General features: G+C 44.2%; 1 protein-coding gene across 1 annotated transcript in view; it reads right to left on the reverse strand.

Moving 5' to 3' along the window:
- LOC120900462 overlaps nucleotides 1-11,628 on the reverse strand; it is a 31,502-nt gene extending 19,874 nt beyond the window's left edge. Inside the window, exons 1-3 of the mRNA XM_040307499.1 lie at nucleotides 9,897-11,628; nucleotides 3,588-3,614; nucleotides 1,710-1,879 (exon numbers count right to left, since the gene is read on the reverse strand). Of these exons, the coding sequence (XP_040163433.1) occupies nucleotides 1,710-1,879; nucleotides 3,588-3,614; nucleotides 9,897-10,711 (1,012 nt within the window). The 5' untranslated portion in view covers nucleotides 10,712-11,628. The remainder of the gene's footprint in view (nucleotides 1-1,709; nucleotides 1,880-3,587; nucleotides 3,615-9,896) is intronic.
- Between the last annotated feature and the right edge of the window lie 5,807 nt (nucleotides 11,629-17,435).

The following is a 17,435-nucleotide window of genomic DNA, read 5'->3' on the forward strand; positions in this document are numbered from 1 at the left end:
ACAATCGTTTGGGGAATTGGCACATTCTTTCGCAATATGATACACCCTTCGTCGCACACGGTGCCGCCTTTCCTACCCCCGGTCCCCCAACCGTCAGGGGGGTATTTGCCATCCCAGTCGTCCTTCGGGCACTTTTCCTTACTGGCTTCGGCTGGTGATGGAGCCTTTCATGTATAATCATTTTAAACGTTTCCAGCTGTTATTTATTATTATGTATTCCTTTTGCTGCTGCTGCTGTTGCTGCTGCTGCTGCTGCTGCATCTGCATTCGCCTGCTCTCCGTGTTCCGACCATCATCACCAAACAACGCGGCGTGGCCGTTGTCGGGCCGTACGGGTACCCACGGCTCCGTCTGCCGAGACTCTCTAATATTTCGCTGTGTCGTTCGCGATACAATCGATCGATCGTCGTCAGTCTGTTGGCCGTGGTGCCTCTGCCTGTGTGCCTGTGTTCGGGGGGATCCATATGAGTCTCGCCCGGAATGCGTCTGATTTGATGGTTTGATGCCTGCATCGCTTTTCACCTTCGATAGAGGCCGTAAATCTATTAACATAAATATTTTGCAACGGCTCAAATAATAGGTGATCGCAACAACACACGCGCTTCTACCAGCATATTCGTATATTCTTCATCGTATCGGACAATTATTTAGCGATTCGGCTGTTTTCTTTTGCCACTTCGCCACAAAGGCCACGGTGCACACACACACACACACAGAAAAAATGCGATGCATAGACTTTTTTGATTATGCAAATTATAAGTATGCCAAGCAGAAATAAAATATGCGTATATTGCTGGCTGTAACAATGTTTAGCAATCCTGCACATATGTCACGTGATATAGCTGATATACCCAAGCCTAACCAAGGTTTGCCGCCCATACCGTCTATTAAAATGGCCGCCGCCGCCGCCGTGGCTCGGGCAAATAATGATCACAATGCTTTACGTAAAGCTGTATTTGGCCCGATTATAAATATATACATCAAGCAAGAGGGTTGCTCAGTACAGCCACGCATTTAGCCACTGCAACAGTTCTTATAAACAGCAATAGAGGTAGTCGATAAGCCACGACATTCGAGTATAGTTTAGGTGAAGCAAGGTATAGAAATCTTCGCACAACTTGTTTTTTTCCAAATCCGTTTTACATAAACTTCACGAAATAAATTATTAAGATAGTTTTTTATCAGCAAACTACACCAATAATTCGTTTTATGGCCTTTGTCATATAAATGTACATTATTTTTCACCAAAAGAGCCTTCATCGCTTTTATAGGCCGTAACGACCAGTACAGTCCAACAGGAATTGTATGTCAAAGGGAATCCAATTTGGAATCCAATTTGATCAGATTTGTAATCTGATTGTTCTAATCTAGTAGGTGCTATAGATTCCAATTCACATCACATCAAGTTCACATAACCCAATAAGAATTGAACCGAACCTCCGCATCTAGCATTTGATCTATCGACCACGTATCAAAATAATGAAAAAAAGTAGCATTTTTAATTCAGGCGGAACACTCCAAAGAGCAACCGAACAATTGCTTAATAATTGTATTGATCAAAACAACAACAAAAATACTGATCCAATAATCCCTATGAAATGTTCCATCGCATTGCAGCACTTGACGTTTGGTGGGTCTCTAATCTAAATGTACATATATAGCTCGCGCAATCATAGACACCGCGCCTGCCCAATCTTGGCAAATCTTACCGTTTAGATGTCCGTTCTCGTACACAAACTCTCCGTTGTCCAGCCGATGCTTCTTCAGCTGGGCATGGTGCGGCATGTGCGACGTCGGCATCGAGAGTCCTACCGGGCCTCGCTTCGGCGGTCTGCCGGGCCTGGAACTGTGCGATAGCAGAGAGTTACTGGAGTTAAGACTGGGAGATTGTTAGTATAACATTAGACTCGGTTGCAAAATCTATCTATATTTATAAAAATGGGAATATATTGTAATTTGGCTTTTCTTCATTTAGCAATAACGCGATAGGGAGGCGATAGGTGCTGGGGCCTTTTGTATCAATAGTTGTAACTGAAGCATTCGCGCAAAAAGCAAACAAACCAAAGAACTATCGTGTACTTGTGTCAAACAAAACCTTTTTTCAATTTTTGTTCCATTAATCTCTCATCGAATGGGCTGCCCCGCTGAATGGGGTGGTGTACCTATCTCACATTGAAGTTTACTTTCTTTCCCTGGATTCCCTCCTACCATCTGCACCAACAAACAACACACAAGAGAAAAAAGTTTAAATTAAAAAAGACGATCCTACCCTATTGCGGTGCTTCCTGCGTGAGCATTCGTGAAACGTGCATTAAGAACTTTGCTAAAATACCACCACTGACGATTTATGATTTCGTACAAAGGGAAACGGCCAGAAAACGGGGAAATGCATGGTACCGGATGATGAAGACCAACTTTGGTCGGTTGTGGCAAACGGAGCCACACTAGTGGCACGGGAGTCGCAAGTACTTGTAATTGTAGGTTGAAAATTGATTTATGCATTTTATTATCTTTATTTTTATTATACCGCGGATTTTGCCGTGCAATGGATTTTCAAAACAAGCTCCTTGCTGTCTGTTACAAGACATGACGACGGCACTGCGGCAGGAACCCATTTGTAACTTATCGTATTGCAAAACCCTCCCCCCACCCGATAATACCGGTGGTACATTCCCCAAGACTCCCGTGATTTATATCGGGGTGCAGTAAAATAATAATTATATTTTCTACAAATTAATTTTCAAGCATAAATTTTCCATTAGATCCCTCCATACACTATTGCCTCCTTGCCTGACTTCTCTTCGACAACAACAAAAAAAACCTTCCATCTGCTCTTAAGACCACCCCCGCCCCGCTTTCTTCACCCCCTCCCCCGATGACTATCGTTAATTCAGGCCACCTTCGGCCTCGTAAATAGAAGCTAGTGCTGAAGAATTAAACACACACACACACACACACTTTGCCTCAGATAGCATCTTTCAAATGGTAGCTCCCTTTCATTCGTACGGGGTATGTGATGTAGATTTGTCTTGAGACGGTCCGACGCCAAAAGCAAACCGATGTCGGTGGTTGGATGCCATGCCGGTGCCGGTCCTCAACGAGGCTGAACGTCGGAACGTCCTCGAATGGATGATTCTGTTTTTTTTTTTTTGCTTTGTTTTTGTTTTCGCGACTCATTTAAGACTGATTTCAACACGTCGCGAGACCGTGTGTACGCATTGTAACGCACGCAAATGACTCCTCGCTGTCGTGTTCGCTTCAGTGTGCGCTCTGTTCCTGCTGTTCCTGCTGAACCAGCGACATGGAGTAGAGCATATGGTGCGCTTGACGAACCGCTAGCCTAAGTGCATCATGTTGCCGCATAAGTAACGTACCGTTTTGGAAAAATGTACCATCATACATACAGGCACAAAAGGAAAACCGTCGCTTTTCACGCTACTTTTCAGCGCGCATTGCATTGCATTGCACGGCTGCACTACTTATCGTACACGGTGTACACGAATCTCGAATCTCGGTTTTGACTAGCTTTAGGTTTAAGTTTTGCTACATCTACAATTAATTCAATCGCACATTTTTGGAAGGCATACCTCTCAGGTGGCTTTATGGACAAGCATCTGAAATTAAAAAAAGAGAAATCATCCATTCATTCAGTGAAGTTGTAAATACACACATACACACACACACAAACTAGCTAAGGGGTTTGTTTGAAGAAGAAGAAAAAAAACACAAAAATGAAAGATAAACAATCTTAACACAATCGCACGGATACCAACAAACAAAAGGAACACGTTTACATTTATCAATTCGTTAGTAAACAACAACATCCAAAACTATTTAAAGGCGCATAGCACGAACCACGGCACGAACACACACACAGCACACACAGCACACGAACACGAACACGAGCAATGGGAGTCAGAGACAGAGAGTGTGCTACAACACGCACACGACGAGCACGGGCACGCACATCATGTCTACGTCGAATATTAAGATCATAAATGCATATCAATAGCAGGCAGGCGGTAGCCAAACGGACAGGCACAGGCACAGGTGATGTTTTAACTCCCCGGGTCCCGGGTCACCCTCTCGCATTCTATGGTCCGTCCTTCCGTCCGCGGCCCCGTTCCATTGGAATCACCCACCGAACCAACCCAACCCATGCCCAGACAGAAGAGGGCAATTGCATAAGGTGTAAAACCGCAAACCTGGCAGCAGGCGGTGGTTGCGACCGCAATTGTGGTTGCATAGCAGCGAAGCGCCAAAACTCTGTGAAGCCTACCGCGATGTTTCTTCTTATCTTCCGAGATCCGATTGCACACAAGTGGATCCTTCCGCCCAGCCTCGTTCGTTCGCTTGGTCGTTCGTTCGCTCGTTCGCTCGCACGTTCGTTCGTTCGTTTCGTCCTTGTTGCATCTCTTTTGCCTGCGGATGCCACACTCTCCCATCCCTTCATTCTTTTTATCCCTTCCCCCACATCCACTATCACCCCATCTGTTTCCAACGCTTTCCCCCTCGACAGCACCAGCAAACGGACCAGCAAACGACAAACAGGTTATGGACAAACTGTTGTTCAACATCAATTCGCAATAAAACACGCCCGAAAAGAAAATCGAGGGAGAGGACAACGACGACGACAACAACAACAATGATGACTACCACTCCGTAATGTTAAACGATTCTTTGTCAGGTCCAAGCTATTCAACGCACGAAAACCGTGATTTTTCCCTTCCAAACCCGCATTGGCAAATGCTTTCTTTTGCCATGCTCAATGGCAATGCATACTTCGGTTCGTTGCCACTACGACACCATCGGCACCCTTCCGTGGCGTAATAGAATTAGCTACTAATGTTCCCGCGCTAGCAAACGCTGGAGAAGTCAACTTACGTCCCCCATCCAATGCTGCTCTACCCTCTACGGATTCGCTTTGTGGTTGAGGACGTCGCACTCAAAGATCACAACAGTGATATACCATTTTCACCAGCCCTGGCTAGCCCAGCATTCCCAGTATCGCTTGTATGTGCTTGTTGTTATTATTGCTGTTGCTTTCTCGAAAAGGACTTGTCTATTTACATATCGCCATCGCTATCGTGTTACGGATTTTCGTGACACAATTCATCAAGTATGTTGAATGAATGACGGATACCAGCCATACCGGCTCAATGGACAGCAAGTGTAATGGTGAGGAACTGAAATTTATTTGTGCAGGCATTTCTTCCAATATTATGTACTGTAAGACATACTTAGCCATCATGCTGTTGCTTTACCATGCGCAACTAGGTGCAACGTGCATCCAGCACAGCACTGCATGTTAATGAATGCAGAGAATTTCGAGTTATTATAGGTAATTTAATTTATACCAATTGAAACAAATTTCACATTAGCTCGCTTTCCCTCACTTCACCGCAAATTCTACTTCTCAGCATTTTTGCCCGATGCGTTGGTAGCATTTTGGAGCAGGTAAGGGAAGTGTATCCCACCACTACGCCATAAATAAAAATGTCTACACTTGGCGTCTTACATGGCTTTTTTGTGTAACCGTCCCATGTTCCGCGACCGTCCGTACATCTCGGAAACTCGGATTTAGGAGAAAATAATGTATGCCAATTATGCAACGAATTCAAATGGAACACACTGAGCGCCACAACGCAGGAAGGTGTTAGCATGAAGAAAAGGCATTAAATATATATATACATATCGTCTATTCGCTACCAGTGCACGTTCTGCGCACAGCAGAACAATTATTGCCAAGCTCCCCTTTTCGGTGCGACTCGGTACGATCTGCAGCCTCGATGTGCATATATTTTTATTTCGTGATAAAGCCTTGTTACGAATCATTTGCATTACGGGCCGCAGTTATTCCCCCCCCCCCCCCCCAGACTTAAGTGAGCTGCTAAAATTACGTCCTAGATTAATTGAGATAATATAATAAAGGAACCTCATCATTCATGTCTAACATGCCACTACATGTATGCGTCACAAAGGCATGCATTTGGGAAGGTTGCGTGAAGTGGAGTACACACTCTCTTACCGGTTTGCAAAATAACACCTGATCCTATCGCCCATTGTCTAAGTACTGTTCTACAACGCAAACTAACTTCCTAAGGGCATCCGTATCGTGTTGCTAGACTTAAAATGCTTTTTAGCTTTACACATTACTTCAATATGAATACATAATTTTACTTTACAAAAATGTGTTCAGCTATGTATGGTGTTGTGTTTCTTATACCTAAATCTTTTATCATTTTTAAATCAATTTAAACAGATTAAACTATTCGGTTACTGCGAAAGGGCCAACCCAAACGACGATGGCGACTATGTTGCTAAGACAAAGATACATACAGGTATTACCCGCTATAAGCTATTGATGCGGACTGGAGGCAATGAAGACGTTGGTTTTAGCCACTTCATGAGTTATTACATCTGACTTCAACTGAAGATTACAATTTTATACCTTTTAAAATGGATTTTTTAATTCAAACAAAGGAGAATTTATTTTTCATTTGACAATTGATGTTTAAAGTCAGTACAATTTGCTGATCAAAGAACTGTCAAATTTAGAATATCGCGTACAGTCTGTTCCCGAGTTACACGGTTCTCGACTTACGCGGATTCGGAGATACGCGGTTTTCTAAATTTGACAGATCAAATGTAAAATCAGTACAATTTGCTTCAAGTTCGGTATGAATTGCATTTTTGCCAACAAATTGAAACCGCTTAAGAGCCGGAAATATTAGAATTTTATGCACGAATCATATCAAATAAATGATAAAGTGTATAAAAGTACTAAATTAAATAAAAAACTCCGAATAATCAATAGTATTTTAGTCAAAAAACGTGAAATTCGACTTACGCGGATTCGTCGGGAACACAGAAACCGCGTAACTCGGGAACAGACTGCATAACAATAAAATCGCGTTTCTCGAGTATGGCGTATATCGGGGAATACCTGTACATGCAATGCAATTTTAACCCAATCTGTTTATACGATCACGTCATTGTAACAGTTCGACTCATTCCTCGTATCACTTGTATATCGTCTTGTGAAATGCACTGGCATACCTTTGCACTTGTTGTTCCTTATGCTTGGGCAAGCGCTCCTAATTGGGAATGAGCCACTTTACACCTTCCGCTTGCAAACAAAATATTATTAGCGTTTTTTGTTTTGTTTTGTTTTGTTTTTTATGCCCTCCACCTCAATGAGGCAATCGAACATTTCCAATTTTACAGCCTTTGCTGCTCACCGCTTTCTCTGCCGTTTCTCCCCCCCTTTCCTTCCATTTTAGTACACGCGGCTACGGTATTCAAATCTTAATGCCGAAACACAATGTATCACACTTTACGCACAAATAGCGCTGCGTCCTAACGACAAGCCGGCAATTAACTATCCATCGACGCCACAAACATCCATTACGATTCGTCGAACTTTGGATCATTAAAATAAGGCATTCCGATGCAGCCAACAACTCGCCAGGACCTGGACGAAGGGTGCCGAAGTGGGGGTTAGTAGTGGTTGGCCGGGCTGCTGCTGCTGCTGCCGACTAGTGTTCGGGGGCAGCGCGCATCTTCGGTGTTCAAAATCACTGATTACCATTTCTTGCCCGCGCTCGGAATCGATGCCCTTGCGCCGAGCGCCGCGCTGTACGGTAGTAGTGACTCGGTTTAATTACAATCCGAACCTTTTAAATTAACTGGAACTAATGCCTAAATTTGAAACGAAGATTTCAATCAGCACTGTTATTGCTCAAGAACACAGTTTACCCTTTTCCCTCCAGATTTACGACTGACAGTAGTCGTAATTTAAGAATGGTGCGCGTTCATTACAGTGTCGATTCAAAAGAAAATCCATCAATCATATCTTCCCGTTTTCTTAACGCAGGTTAACGATAATTACACAATGTATGCTAGGCGAGCGAGATGAAACTCTCCTCTGCCGCATCGCTTCTGATCCTGCGAGTTTGCGATTCGAACCTACCTACACACACACACGCGCGCGTTGCCTCCGTGGCCACTCTTCTGCCTGTGAACCTATCCCCCGGAAAGGGGCATAAACACGTTCGGCTTATTTGCCACCGCATCGTAAAAGCAGCAAAACTCCATTTCCTGCTTGCCACCGCATTATCTTCTGTGCTCGGTAACCGGGTTGAACCGTTCGACAGGCGGGGGCCACAAGCATACCGTGTTCGATATCTGTTACCTCCACGCGATGCGAATTAAAATTGCTACATTCGCCTCTGCGCTCAAGCACTTGCCAATTCGCAGTGAGACCCAAGCTTAGCTGGACGGGGGAAAGCTTCCTGTCCTCCCGTCCACGATCCACGATCGCGACGAGCGCGGCGTCGATCACGACTCCGCTCTCATTTTCCCGTGTTGAAAGTGATCGATTCTGTTATTGCTCCTTGCCACCGCTGCCACCATCACCACCACCACCACCACCACTGCTCTACACTTCGCCACTGATCGCCCAGAGGCTCCAGATCGCGATCCTTGCTCCTGAATGTCGTCATTTTCACCACAAAGAGAGACGCATTTGGGAAGCATAGATGCACGCGCACCTACCGCGGATCCTGTACCGCGGATATGGCAGTTGCGGTGCTCTTCTAGTACGGGCTTCCAAACCAACGCTGATGTTCAATATCCCTGCCAAAATTGCGCAAACATGAAAAACATTTCTCCGTCGGAAAAAAGAAGTGCCTACAATTGCGTTTCCGATCAGCACATGTAGCAAATATTGAATGCAACGTGTTACAACGTGTGTACAATATGAACAATAATAAAAAACGGAGTGCATTAGCCTCCCTTCCCGCCCATGACCGCAAACTATTTTGGTGGTTTACCACTGCCACCACTCTTCCAAAGGCGCGGTGGCACCAACTGTTCCCTTATTGCCTGGTCCGCACCGAACGGGTGAGATTCGGGCGAGAACGGTGGGAAGCAACCGGTTCCGATGGTTTCCTACGGTGCACAAACAAGGGATTAACAGATAGAAGATTTTACGCTTCAATGAGTTTTGCCTTCCAATGCTGGTAATAGTTTACATTTTACGGTTACGTACAATTCGAGAGACAGATGTGATATGGGAGGGTTTTGTACTTGATACAGTTGAAGTTTTGCAGCTTGAAATTTAATAATTGGACGTAGCGCACCAACTCTCCGCTACAGTTGCCAAATATTGCTCTAGACTGTAAACCCTTTTTTATCAGTAATTCAGTACTGTAGCAGTGGTTATTCATCTTCCTTGGAATAATTGTACATGCATATTGGTAAACAAGTATTTTGGGGGCTTTTTGGTCTTCAAAATTGTTTGCAAGCTTTAATTACATTTATGACAAGGCCACACGTACCATGAAATGTGCATACAAATACTATAGATTAAAGATAGAAATTATAGTCCATCTTAAATCATTTGCAAATATTTTCAAAAACATAAATAATTACTTTGTTTTGCTATATAAAAATATTCATATCGAATCGACTATTTATCAATTTTGATCGATTATCAATTAGTTACTAGCTGTTGTATTCAGTTAAAACCAATCTTTGCATCTCCATTGAACAGAAAATCTTGGAAGCTTCACATTTAACATGCAACAAAACAAACATTTTTCAGATAACAAACACTAAACGGTTATTAACTTTTGCTAAAAACGCGTACAATTTACTCTGGCACACTCCATGCTTTGTGTAATTTTTTATGTCTAACGCAGTTATAACTGTCCAACATTTTGAACCGCTATACCACCATTCGCAAGCCATTCTAGGTAATGTTGTGTTTCAAGTACTTAACTACAAAATACTGAATGCATGCTTCCTATACGCTCTATAATATGGTTTGCTATACATGTAAGTGTGCATGAGTCGGCGCACTGCCAACAGGTTGGCATTGGTAAAACACTCACCTGGCCGTGGTGCAGTCCCGGTAGAGGACGTCGAAGTCTTTGCAGGACAGCAGCTTGCAGCGGTTGACACCGGGCTGGATGGCGCCCAATCCGCGCAGTATTCGCACCTGCTCAACGTTGCACACCAGCGGCACAATGTCCAGCCGCTTTAGCTTGGTGTAGACTGTGTGCAGACCACCGACGAGGTGTTTGAGGAACAGCTCGAAAGCCTGCGGAAGACATAGCATCGTTTCACCCTGTATCATGAAGGCGGCCACCTTCTGTCCCCGGTAGTCGACGAGCTTGCACTCGTTCGCCGTGGGGTCAGAGCTGGAGATCGGCGGTGGACTGTTGTACGATCGCGGCGGCACGTGATGGTGCGCCGCGGCCATCAGATCGAGCGGACTAGCGTGGTGCATGAAGGAGTTAAGCAGGCCGAGTCCGTGGGGCGGCAAATGCGACAGATTCTGTGCCATCCGGGGCGGCATACCGACCATGCCAGCCATACTGCTCGGCGTGGACACGTGCGGAGGGCTTAGCGGGTGCCCCATGTGACCCATCATTTGGACCGGACCGCCGGCGCTCAATGGACTAGACGAAAGTTGGCGGCTACTGTGATGATTGCTCAGTGGGCCGTTGTTGCTGCCACCGCTGTGACTATTGTGCACTGGACTCACGGGCGTCGGGGTGCGCGTTTTGTCCAGCTGGTGCTGATGGCTGCTGCTACCGTTGTGGTTGTGCTGTATTGGGGACGAAATGTTGCGGCCCCTGGAATCGTTCGACGAAGCGATACTGTGATCGCTGGCCGTAGATGCAGTATCCATCGCGGAATCCATCACTCGCGATCGACTGAGACGATCACAACAACACTTCACTATCACTGTATGAATCACAAGAAAAACACCCTTCTTCCTAATCCTTTACTTTGATTCACTCCACACGCACACACGTACACACACGCACACAACTCGTATTGTGCGTATTTCAAACCATTTCTACTATTTCAGTACGAAGAAAACTGATGCCAATTCATTTTCAGGCCGTTCAATCGCTTTGAACGCACGCAATTTGCACAACGCATGCACCTCCGCAATGATACACACTATCCAGTCGATAAATTATTCGTACTTCTGATACGCACCGCGATACCGAGCTCTTCCTTTTTCTGGATGCAAAACGCGAACGTCAAACAATATTCAGACACTGTCACTGTGGCAAAGTACCTTCACTGACCACACTCTAGCCAACTAATCAACGCGCGAACACACGGCAGTAATCCTTGTCCCAGCCAGCTAACACGCACGACCATCTGAGCGAACGCACAAACGTACGAACCGAACGTACAAGTGAACGACGGCATCCGCCAAGGCGAATGGTTGGCGATTTGCTTGCCGTGGCCACAACTTCTGTAGCGGACAACTTGCTTCTTGCGATTCCCGCTTTGCGATGCCTATTTTCTTTCTCTCTGCTTCCACTCCGGTTCGCTGCTGCTGCAGTGTCCGTTTTGGTCTGTGACGGCAGCAGAAATTACACCGACCAGCGGAGCCGGCAGCCGCAGATTCCCATCTGCAGACACACAAGATTTTATTTCCCGAGAATCACACAACAAACGGCAAAACGCGCTCTCGTTACGAGTGTCTAAATCGGATTGCTATGCTGGCTGGGGCTGAGCACGACCGAGAGATACACACGAATCCCCGTCGCCGCAGTCACACGAATAATAAATAACAGTTTAAAAATATATATTAAAGAACGAATCACTTAATCGTACAACATTGAAATGAAACAAAAATAGGTGGGTTGTATTTTCATTTCAACTGTATTTTCATTTCAATTCAACTTCAACTTCTCATCTGTATTTCGCTTACATTACATATGTACAGAGCATTTCCTCTGTGCCGAATGCTAGACGCACACAGTTATGCTCAGTAATCCCGGCGTCACCACTGTGAGTGAGTGAGATCGAACGCGCCCGTCTCAGCACACTGAGCAGCGAGAATAGTCCGCCCAGCCGTGTTGGTGCAAGCGAGCCGGCACGCTGCCCTAGCCTCTTCCCAGCTTGTGGGAATGAGTACGACAGCTTCACGAAGCAGTCGCGACCGAACACGAATGAACTGGCATATGTACGCGAGAGCATGGGGCTATGCTGTGTTTATGCTTATGCTGTTCGCCTGGCCCCGAAGACACGCCCCTCGAATCGGATCGAACGTTTTACCTTTATGCCAGGCCAGGAATAGTTCGCTGATATTTGCATCAAATGTATGCATATTTAATGTTTATTTTACATTATTATTCGAACCTCTTGCTTTTGGTTTCTTGCATCTTTTCCGTTTTAAACACTATGACATGCCACACCAAAAGGCCCCACTTGCACCAATACTTGCCGGTACGGTTCGCAAACCGATCTCTATTTGCTTCTTATCGCCCGGCAGCTGTGTAGGGCAATGCAGGGCAGACAAATGTTCATTAAACTTCTGTCTATATATACATGCATATCTACTATATACAATCCGCCATAATCAGAATGCGAATGGTGCTGCAACACGAGATTTCACTTCACAAAATATGTCAAAATTACAAAAGTATTGACAATTACCTCAACGTGGTGCAGCACTACAATCTGACCAAACCTGTCCCGCGATCGTTTATGTTCAAGCGATCAGTTCATTTTGCCATCGACAATAACTGCTATTATTCAAGATGGAAGAGTTTTACTGTTTGGCATATGCATGATTAAATGCTTTATTTATGGTTTTTCGCTTACGAAATTGTTCGATCCGTTGTTCGTATGATTTGCTAGTAAAAATGATTATTCTGCGGTTTACAAACATACATGACAGTTTGTTGTTTATTCCTGCAATCGTAACAGATTCAAATGTATTTCATGCACAATTTGTCAAACAAATCATCCAATGCAATTGTAATTCACATCAGTAGCAGTACTTTATAACAGTGTATATAAGGATCTACAGTTTTTTACGAGAACTGATCACATACATGACGGTTTTATGGAAAGGCATACAAACCTTTTTTGTCCAAAATAGGGAATTAGACTGTACTAAAATGCATTTTATTTAGCTCAACAAGGCTTGTTACTATTTTATCATCAGCCCATTACGCAATATAGATATAAGTGCTTTACGTAACGACACACCCTTCCAGGATGCCAAGCAAGCATATTGTCCATGTTCCTAGTCAGGCTTTAGATAAACAGTTTTTCAACAGTTTGAAGGAGCAATAAGTAAAGACTAGTGTCTAGTCTTTTTAATGCTTGCATGCATGTAAATGCATAATATACAAATACAATTATAACACACAAAAGAGTAAAAATATAGCAATTATTTAGATGAAACTCAAAACACAACCAAACCATAGTTAAGAATATAATTCTTGAACAAATATGTTCTTACGAATATCCTTCAAGGAAATTGTATGCATTCTACCGTTGTTTTACTTTCCACAAAAAGGATGAAGAAAGTATGTGGTAATATGTAAATAAAAATAAATTATATGGTTCGAATTTACTCAGGAAATGTAAAACATTGTCAGCATTCTTACGATTTGGGTAAGATGGAGCAGAAACCGCAAAAACTCTCAAAATCGCCAGTAAATGTAACATTCTGAGTTAACTCTCCGATGGGTCGGAACGTCAAATAAGCAGGGCAGGATAGTTACATACCTCGAATACAGCAGTTCTTGCCACAGAACAAAATTTGAAAAAATAAATAAAATAAAACTGTCTAAAGCCGTCGTCTCAAACTTGTGGTCTGTGGCACTAACAGGCTTGGTTCGTGAAAGATTTTTTTAAAGCAAAGCGATTACAATACGTATCCTGTAAATATTTTTTTGAACAATGTAGATTATATTTTTAACAGGCATGTCTAGAATCAGATTTAAACACATTTCATCAAAAAGTATTGAAAAAAGTCTACAAAATATATGCCCTCAATATACGAGGGCTGCAGCAAATGCATTTATAAATCTAAATCGTCCGTGATCCCTAAGAGGTTGGAGAGCTCTGGTCAAAAAGGGATGAATGAATGGTTTACTGGTACACGCATCGGCCCCTGTAAAACCTGAAAGCAGTTCAATTCCCATCCAAGCCACCCTGCAGGTTATATGATAAAAAAGACTCGTAAGTCTGTTTAATGCCAACACGAGCGAAAAGATTATTACATCACGAACAAAATATGTATCAAAAAAAAACGCGCCTATCATCTCTTGTGGCACCTAGCAACCGGTTGTTACTAGGTTAGCAGATCAGTCATACATAGCCCGGTGCATTTGTGGCTTATGGTAGACCTAAGTCAACTTAGGTCGCTGCGCCATATAAGCAGCAAATTGCAATACGTTTTATAATTAATACATTTTACATTGTCAAAACCAAATGTGTCTTTCCGTGTGTTAATTTGACATTCAAACTAAAGCGAAGTGATAATTAAACTGACATGTCTATTCAAACCTTTCAAAGCTGAACTTTGTCTAATTCGCAATTTGTTTCGATACATATCTTCTTGCTTCTTGTTCTGTGTTGTGGGTCCGATCTAGATTAAAAAGCAATTTCTTCGCTTATCTATTCGCGCGGATACAAGCGCTTAAACTGTTTTTGACCAACAACAACAACGACAACGACAAAAACTAGCTACCACAACCATACACAACGGTATTACCGCACAGGCATGCAACAATCCCCGAAAACCGCTGATCGAAACTGTAACGGGATATCTGTATTTGATATCTATGCATTTGCAACATCATTGTGCCCCGTGTGATAAATGTTATTTCAAACTTTGGCTTTTGTTAGTGCCCACCCCATCCGCCAGCGGACGCGAGGCTATAAAAGCCAAAAATGTGAAATGTCATTCTTGGTTCAGTTGAGAAAATAATAGAAAAGGGTGCGCGTGAACGTTTTTCCTATTTTTCCAATCACCTTCCTTCACGTCACGGTCGCCTGATGTCCCTCGTCGCCGTTTTTTTTTTGTTTGGTGTCATTGTGTGTCGCGATATTTATCAACCGTTGACTTGAAAATGTCGTAATATTCATATTTCTGTGTGATATTTTCTTTCGTTCGATTTTGGTCGGGGTTTTTCCGATGATTTTTCTTCAACCGGGAGTACTGCCTGCTTCACCCCGTACTGCTACGGTATATAAATTTAATATCGCTTTTCGTATGTCACCACCGTAATGATGGAGATGAAACTTATCCTTTTCACATTATCCTTTTACGGATAGTCTCTCCCTGCTTTCCCATACGTTGCGTGCCACACACAAACAACAAAAGGAAACGATGACTATTTATTATTTTTTATTGCACATACATGCCTTATCAAAGCCATTTTTATCATTCGACTTTGAAACGGCTAGGCAATAGCTGAAAGGCTTTCCGTGCTATCGTCGTAGCAGTAGTAGTAGCAGCAAACGGGAGCATTTTAAAATTGTTCCTCAACCCTCGGCGCCAGCCGCCAATGCCGCCAGCATGCCAGAATGTAATTCAATTTTGAGCCGAAATCTCTGTTCGAATTTAATTGTCTATACAATGACGAAGCCGTTTTTTGCTTCCTCTCGAAACCAGGCTAACCAATCTGACAGATTCCAGAAATTGATATCTTCTCAGCCATAGCCGACAACCGACAAACCCGGGGCTGCCCCTCAGTCGCACAAATCGTTCAAAATCCTTTGAAATTCCAACCATCGACAACAACAACATCTACAAACACACAAAAGATGATAAGCCGTTTTTACTTCCGTTCTTCATGAGAATCGTTTTCCGCAATGAAAGCACGCACGCATTTTCCATGTTTCAGAATTCATCGCATCTCAATATGCCTCGTCCGCTGCTGACCGACCGAATGACGAGTTGTTGACGAGAGTTGAACAGGGTTGAAAAAAACAGCCTGCTCAGCCTATCCTACTTAACATGCCAGTAGCGTGGTCGGTCGGTTATTGCGGATTTTCGGCTGCTAATACAGTACCACCTCCACGCCGAACTGGCCATGGCCACCTGGCTATAGAGGAAGAAGCACCGTGAAGGACAACTGAAAGTCGTTAAGCAACAATTCCGTGGCCGGCTTTGCAAGAGCTTAGCCGGGAAAATTGCCCACAGGCAAGCTAACGATAAGGTGCTCGGTGCTCGGTGCAATCATCGGACTTATCAGCGAGGCATACTCGCTGATTCGATTTGATACTCCGAAAAATATCATCGCCATTATCGTGTCCAATTTATGATGAAGTGCTACGAACGAATAAGTTCGAATTCGTTCCATAATCTTTCCGCTGCGTCGTCACTCGTCACCGGCCCCGGCCAGGTCGATAGAGTTGGTTATCAAAACTCGTACAGGTTATTGCGGAACTACTTCTATCTGCACATATTTCATGTTTTATCTTCCTACACTCACGTCACTTTATTATCTCTCTCTGACACAACCGGAGGAACTGGATGCAATAAAAACGCAATAATAAAGGATCAGTGCCAGAGGCCCCGGTTCCTTTGCCAAGCGCGGCAGAGAGGGGAAATATTCGGGGGCCCCCTGAAGAAAATCAATCGATTATCACCCTCTATATCTCTGCAAGCGTATTGATGCGTTTTTATGAAGACCTGCCCGGCTATGGAGGAGTGCTAGAGCGCTAGAACATGATGGTTGCACCATTTCGGATGGGAACAACGCCCGACTACATGTGCGCTTATCGATTGTACGCGTGCACCGCCTAGCGTGTAGCGCCGACACGCAGGGTTCGGTGCTGGCCGCAGAAGAAAATCTGACTCGCTTTTGAAATCTTCTACAATTTTTTCACCTCTGCCACCACCGCTCGAGAGTGTAGTAGGTTGCGTACTGGCGAGTCACGGAACTGTCGCGGTAGGAAACTCTCCAGCTACAAGGATCCATACTACACTGCCAGTGTATGGATGCGCATCAGCACAACATACCTCGCCCGTGGGGTCTAGCCAGGATAGAGCCCCGCAGGACGACTTTTAATATGCATGTACATGAGCACTACTACTGCTGCTGTTGCCGAAAACACGCCCGCTTTGTGGGGACCATGCGCAGAAAGCACGACTCCGGGCTCCCGACTCCGGGCGGCAGCAGTGTACTACTACTTTGTACTATGTTCCATTCACTCCACAAATCTTATGGCCGCTCGTTACCAATCCCCCCCCCCCCCCCACCCCATTTCACTACCACTTTAGTGTGGGCAACCGATTTATGCTTCTTATCCTCCACAACAATAGACAATCCTCATGGGCCAGCCTGGCCCACCTGCATCGATGTTAAATGCAAATTAAATTCTTCTTATTACAATCTCTTTTGCATTTGGTAGGATTCTATCCACGGTACGGTACGGTGAAGAGGCACAAGGGCACGAAAATCTTTGCCGAATTCTTCCCATCTTGCCCACTACTGGCTTGCTACGACGACCGGAGCGCTGCTACCGAAGCCGTTCCACGCAGGGGACGTTTGCCAATCTTTCGGAAGTTTGTATGCACAACTTTATTAGTTCAATAACTCATAGCAATGTTTAACATATGGTCCAGCATTATTACAAACCCACCATCCTTAAAA

Source organism: Anopheles arabiensis, chromosome 3 (genome assembly GCF_016920715.1).
Source record: "Anopheles arabiensis isolate DONGOLA chromosome 3, AaraD3, whole genome shotgun sequence".
Taxonomy (NCBI): domain Eukaryota; kingdom Metazoa; phylum Arthropoda; class Insecta; order Diptera; family Culicidae; genus Anopheles; species Anopheles arabiensis.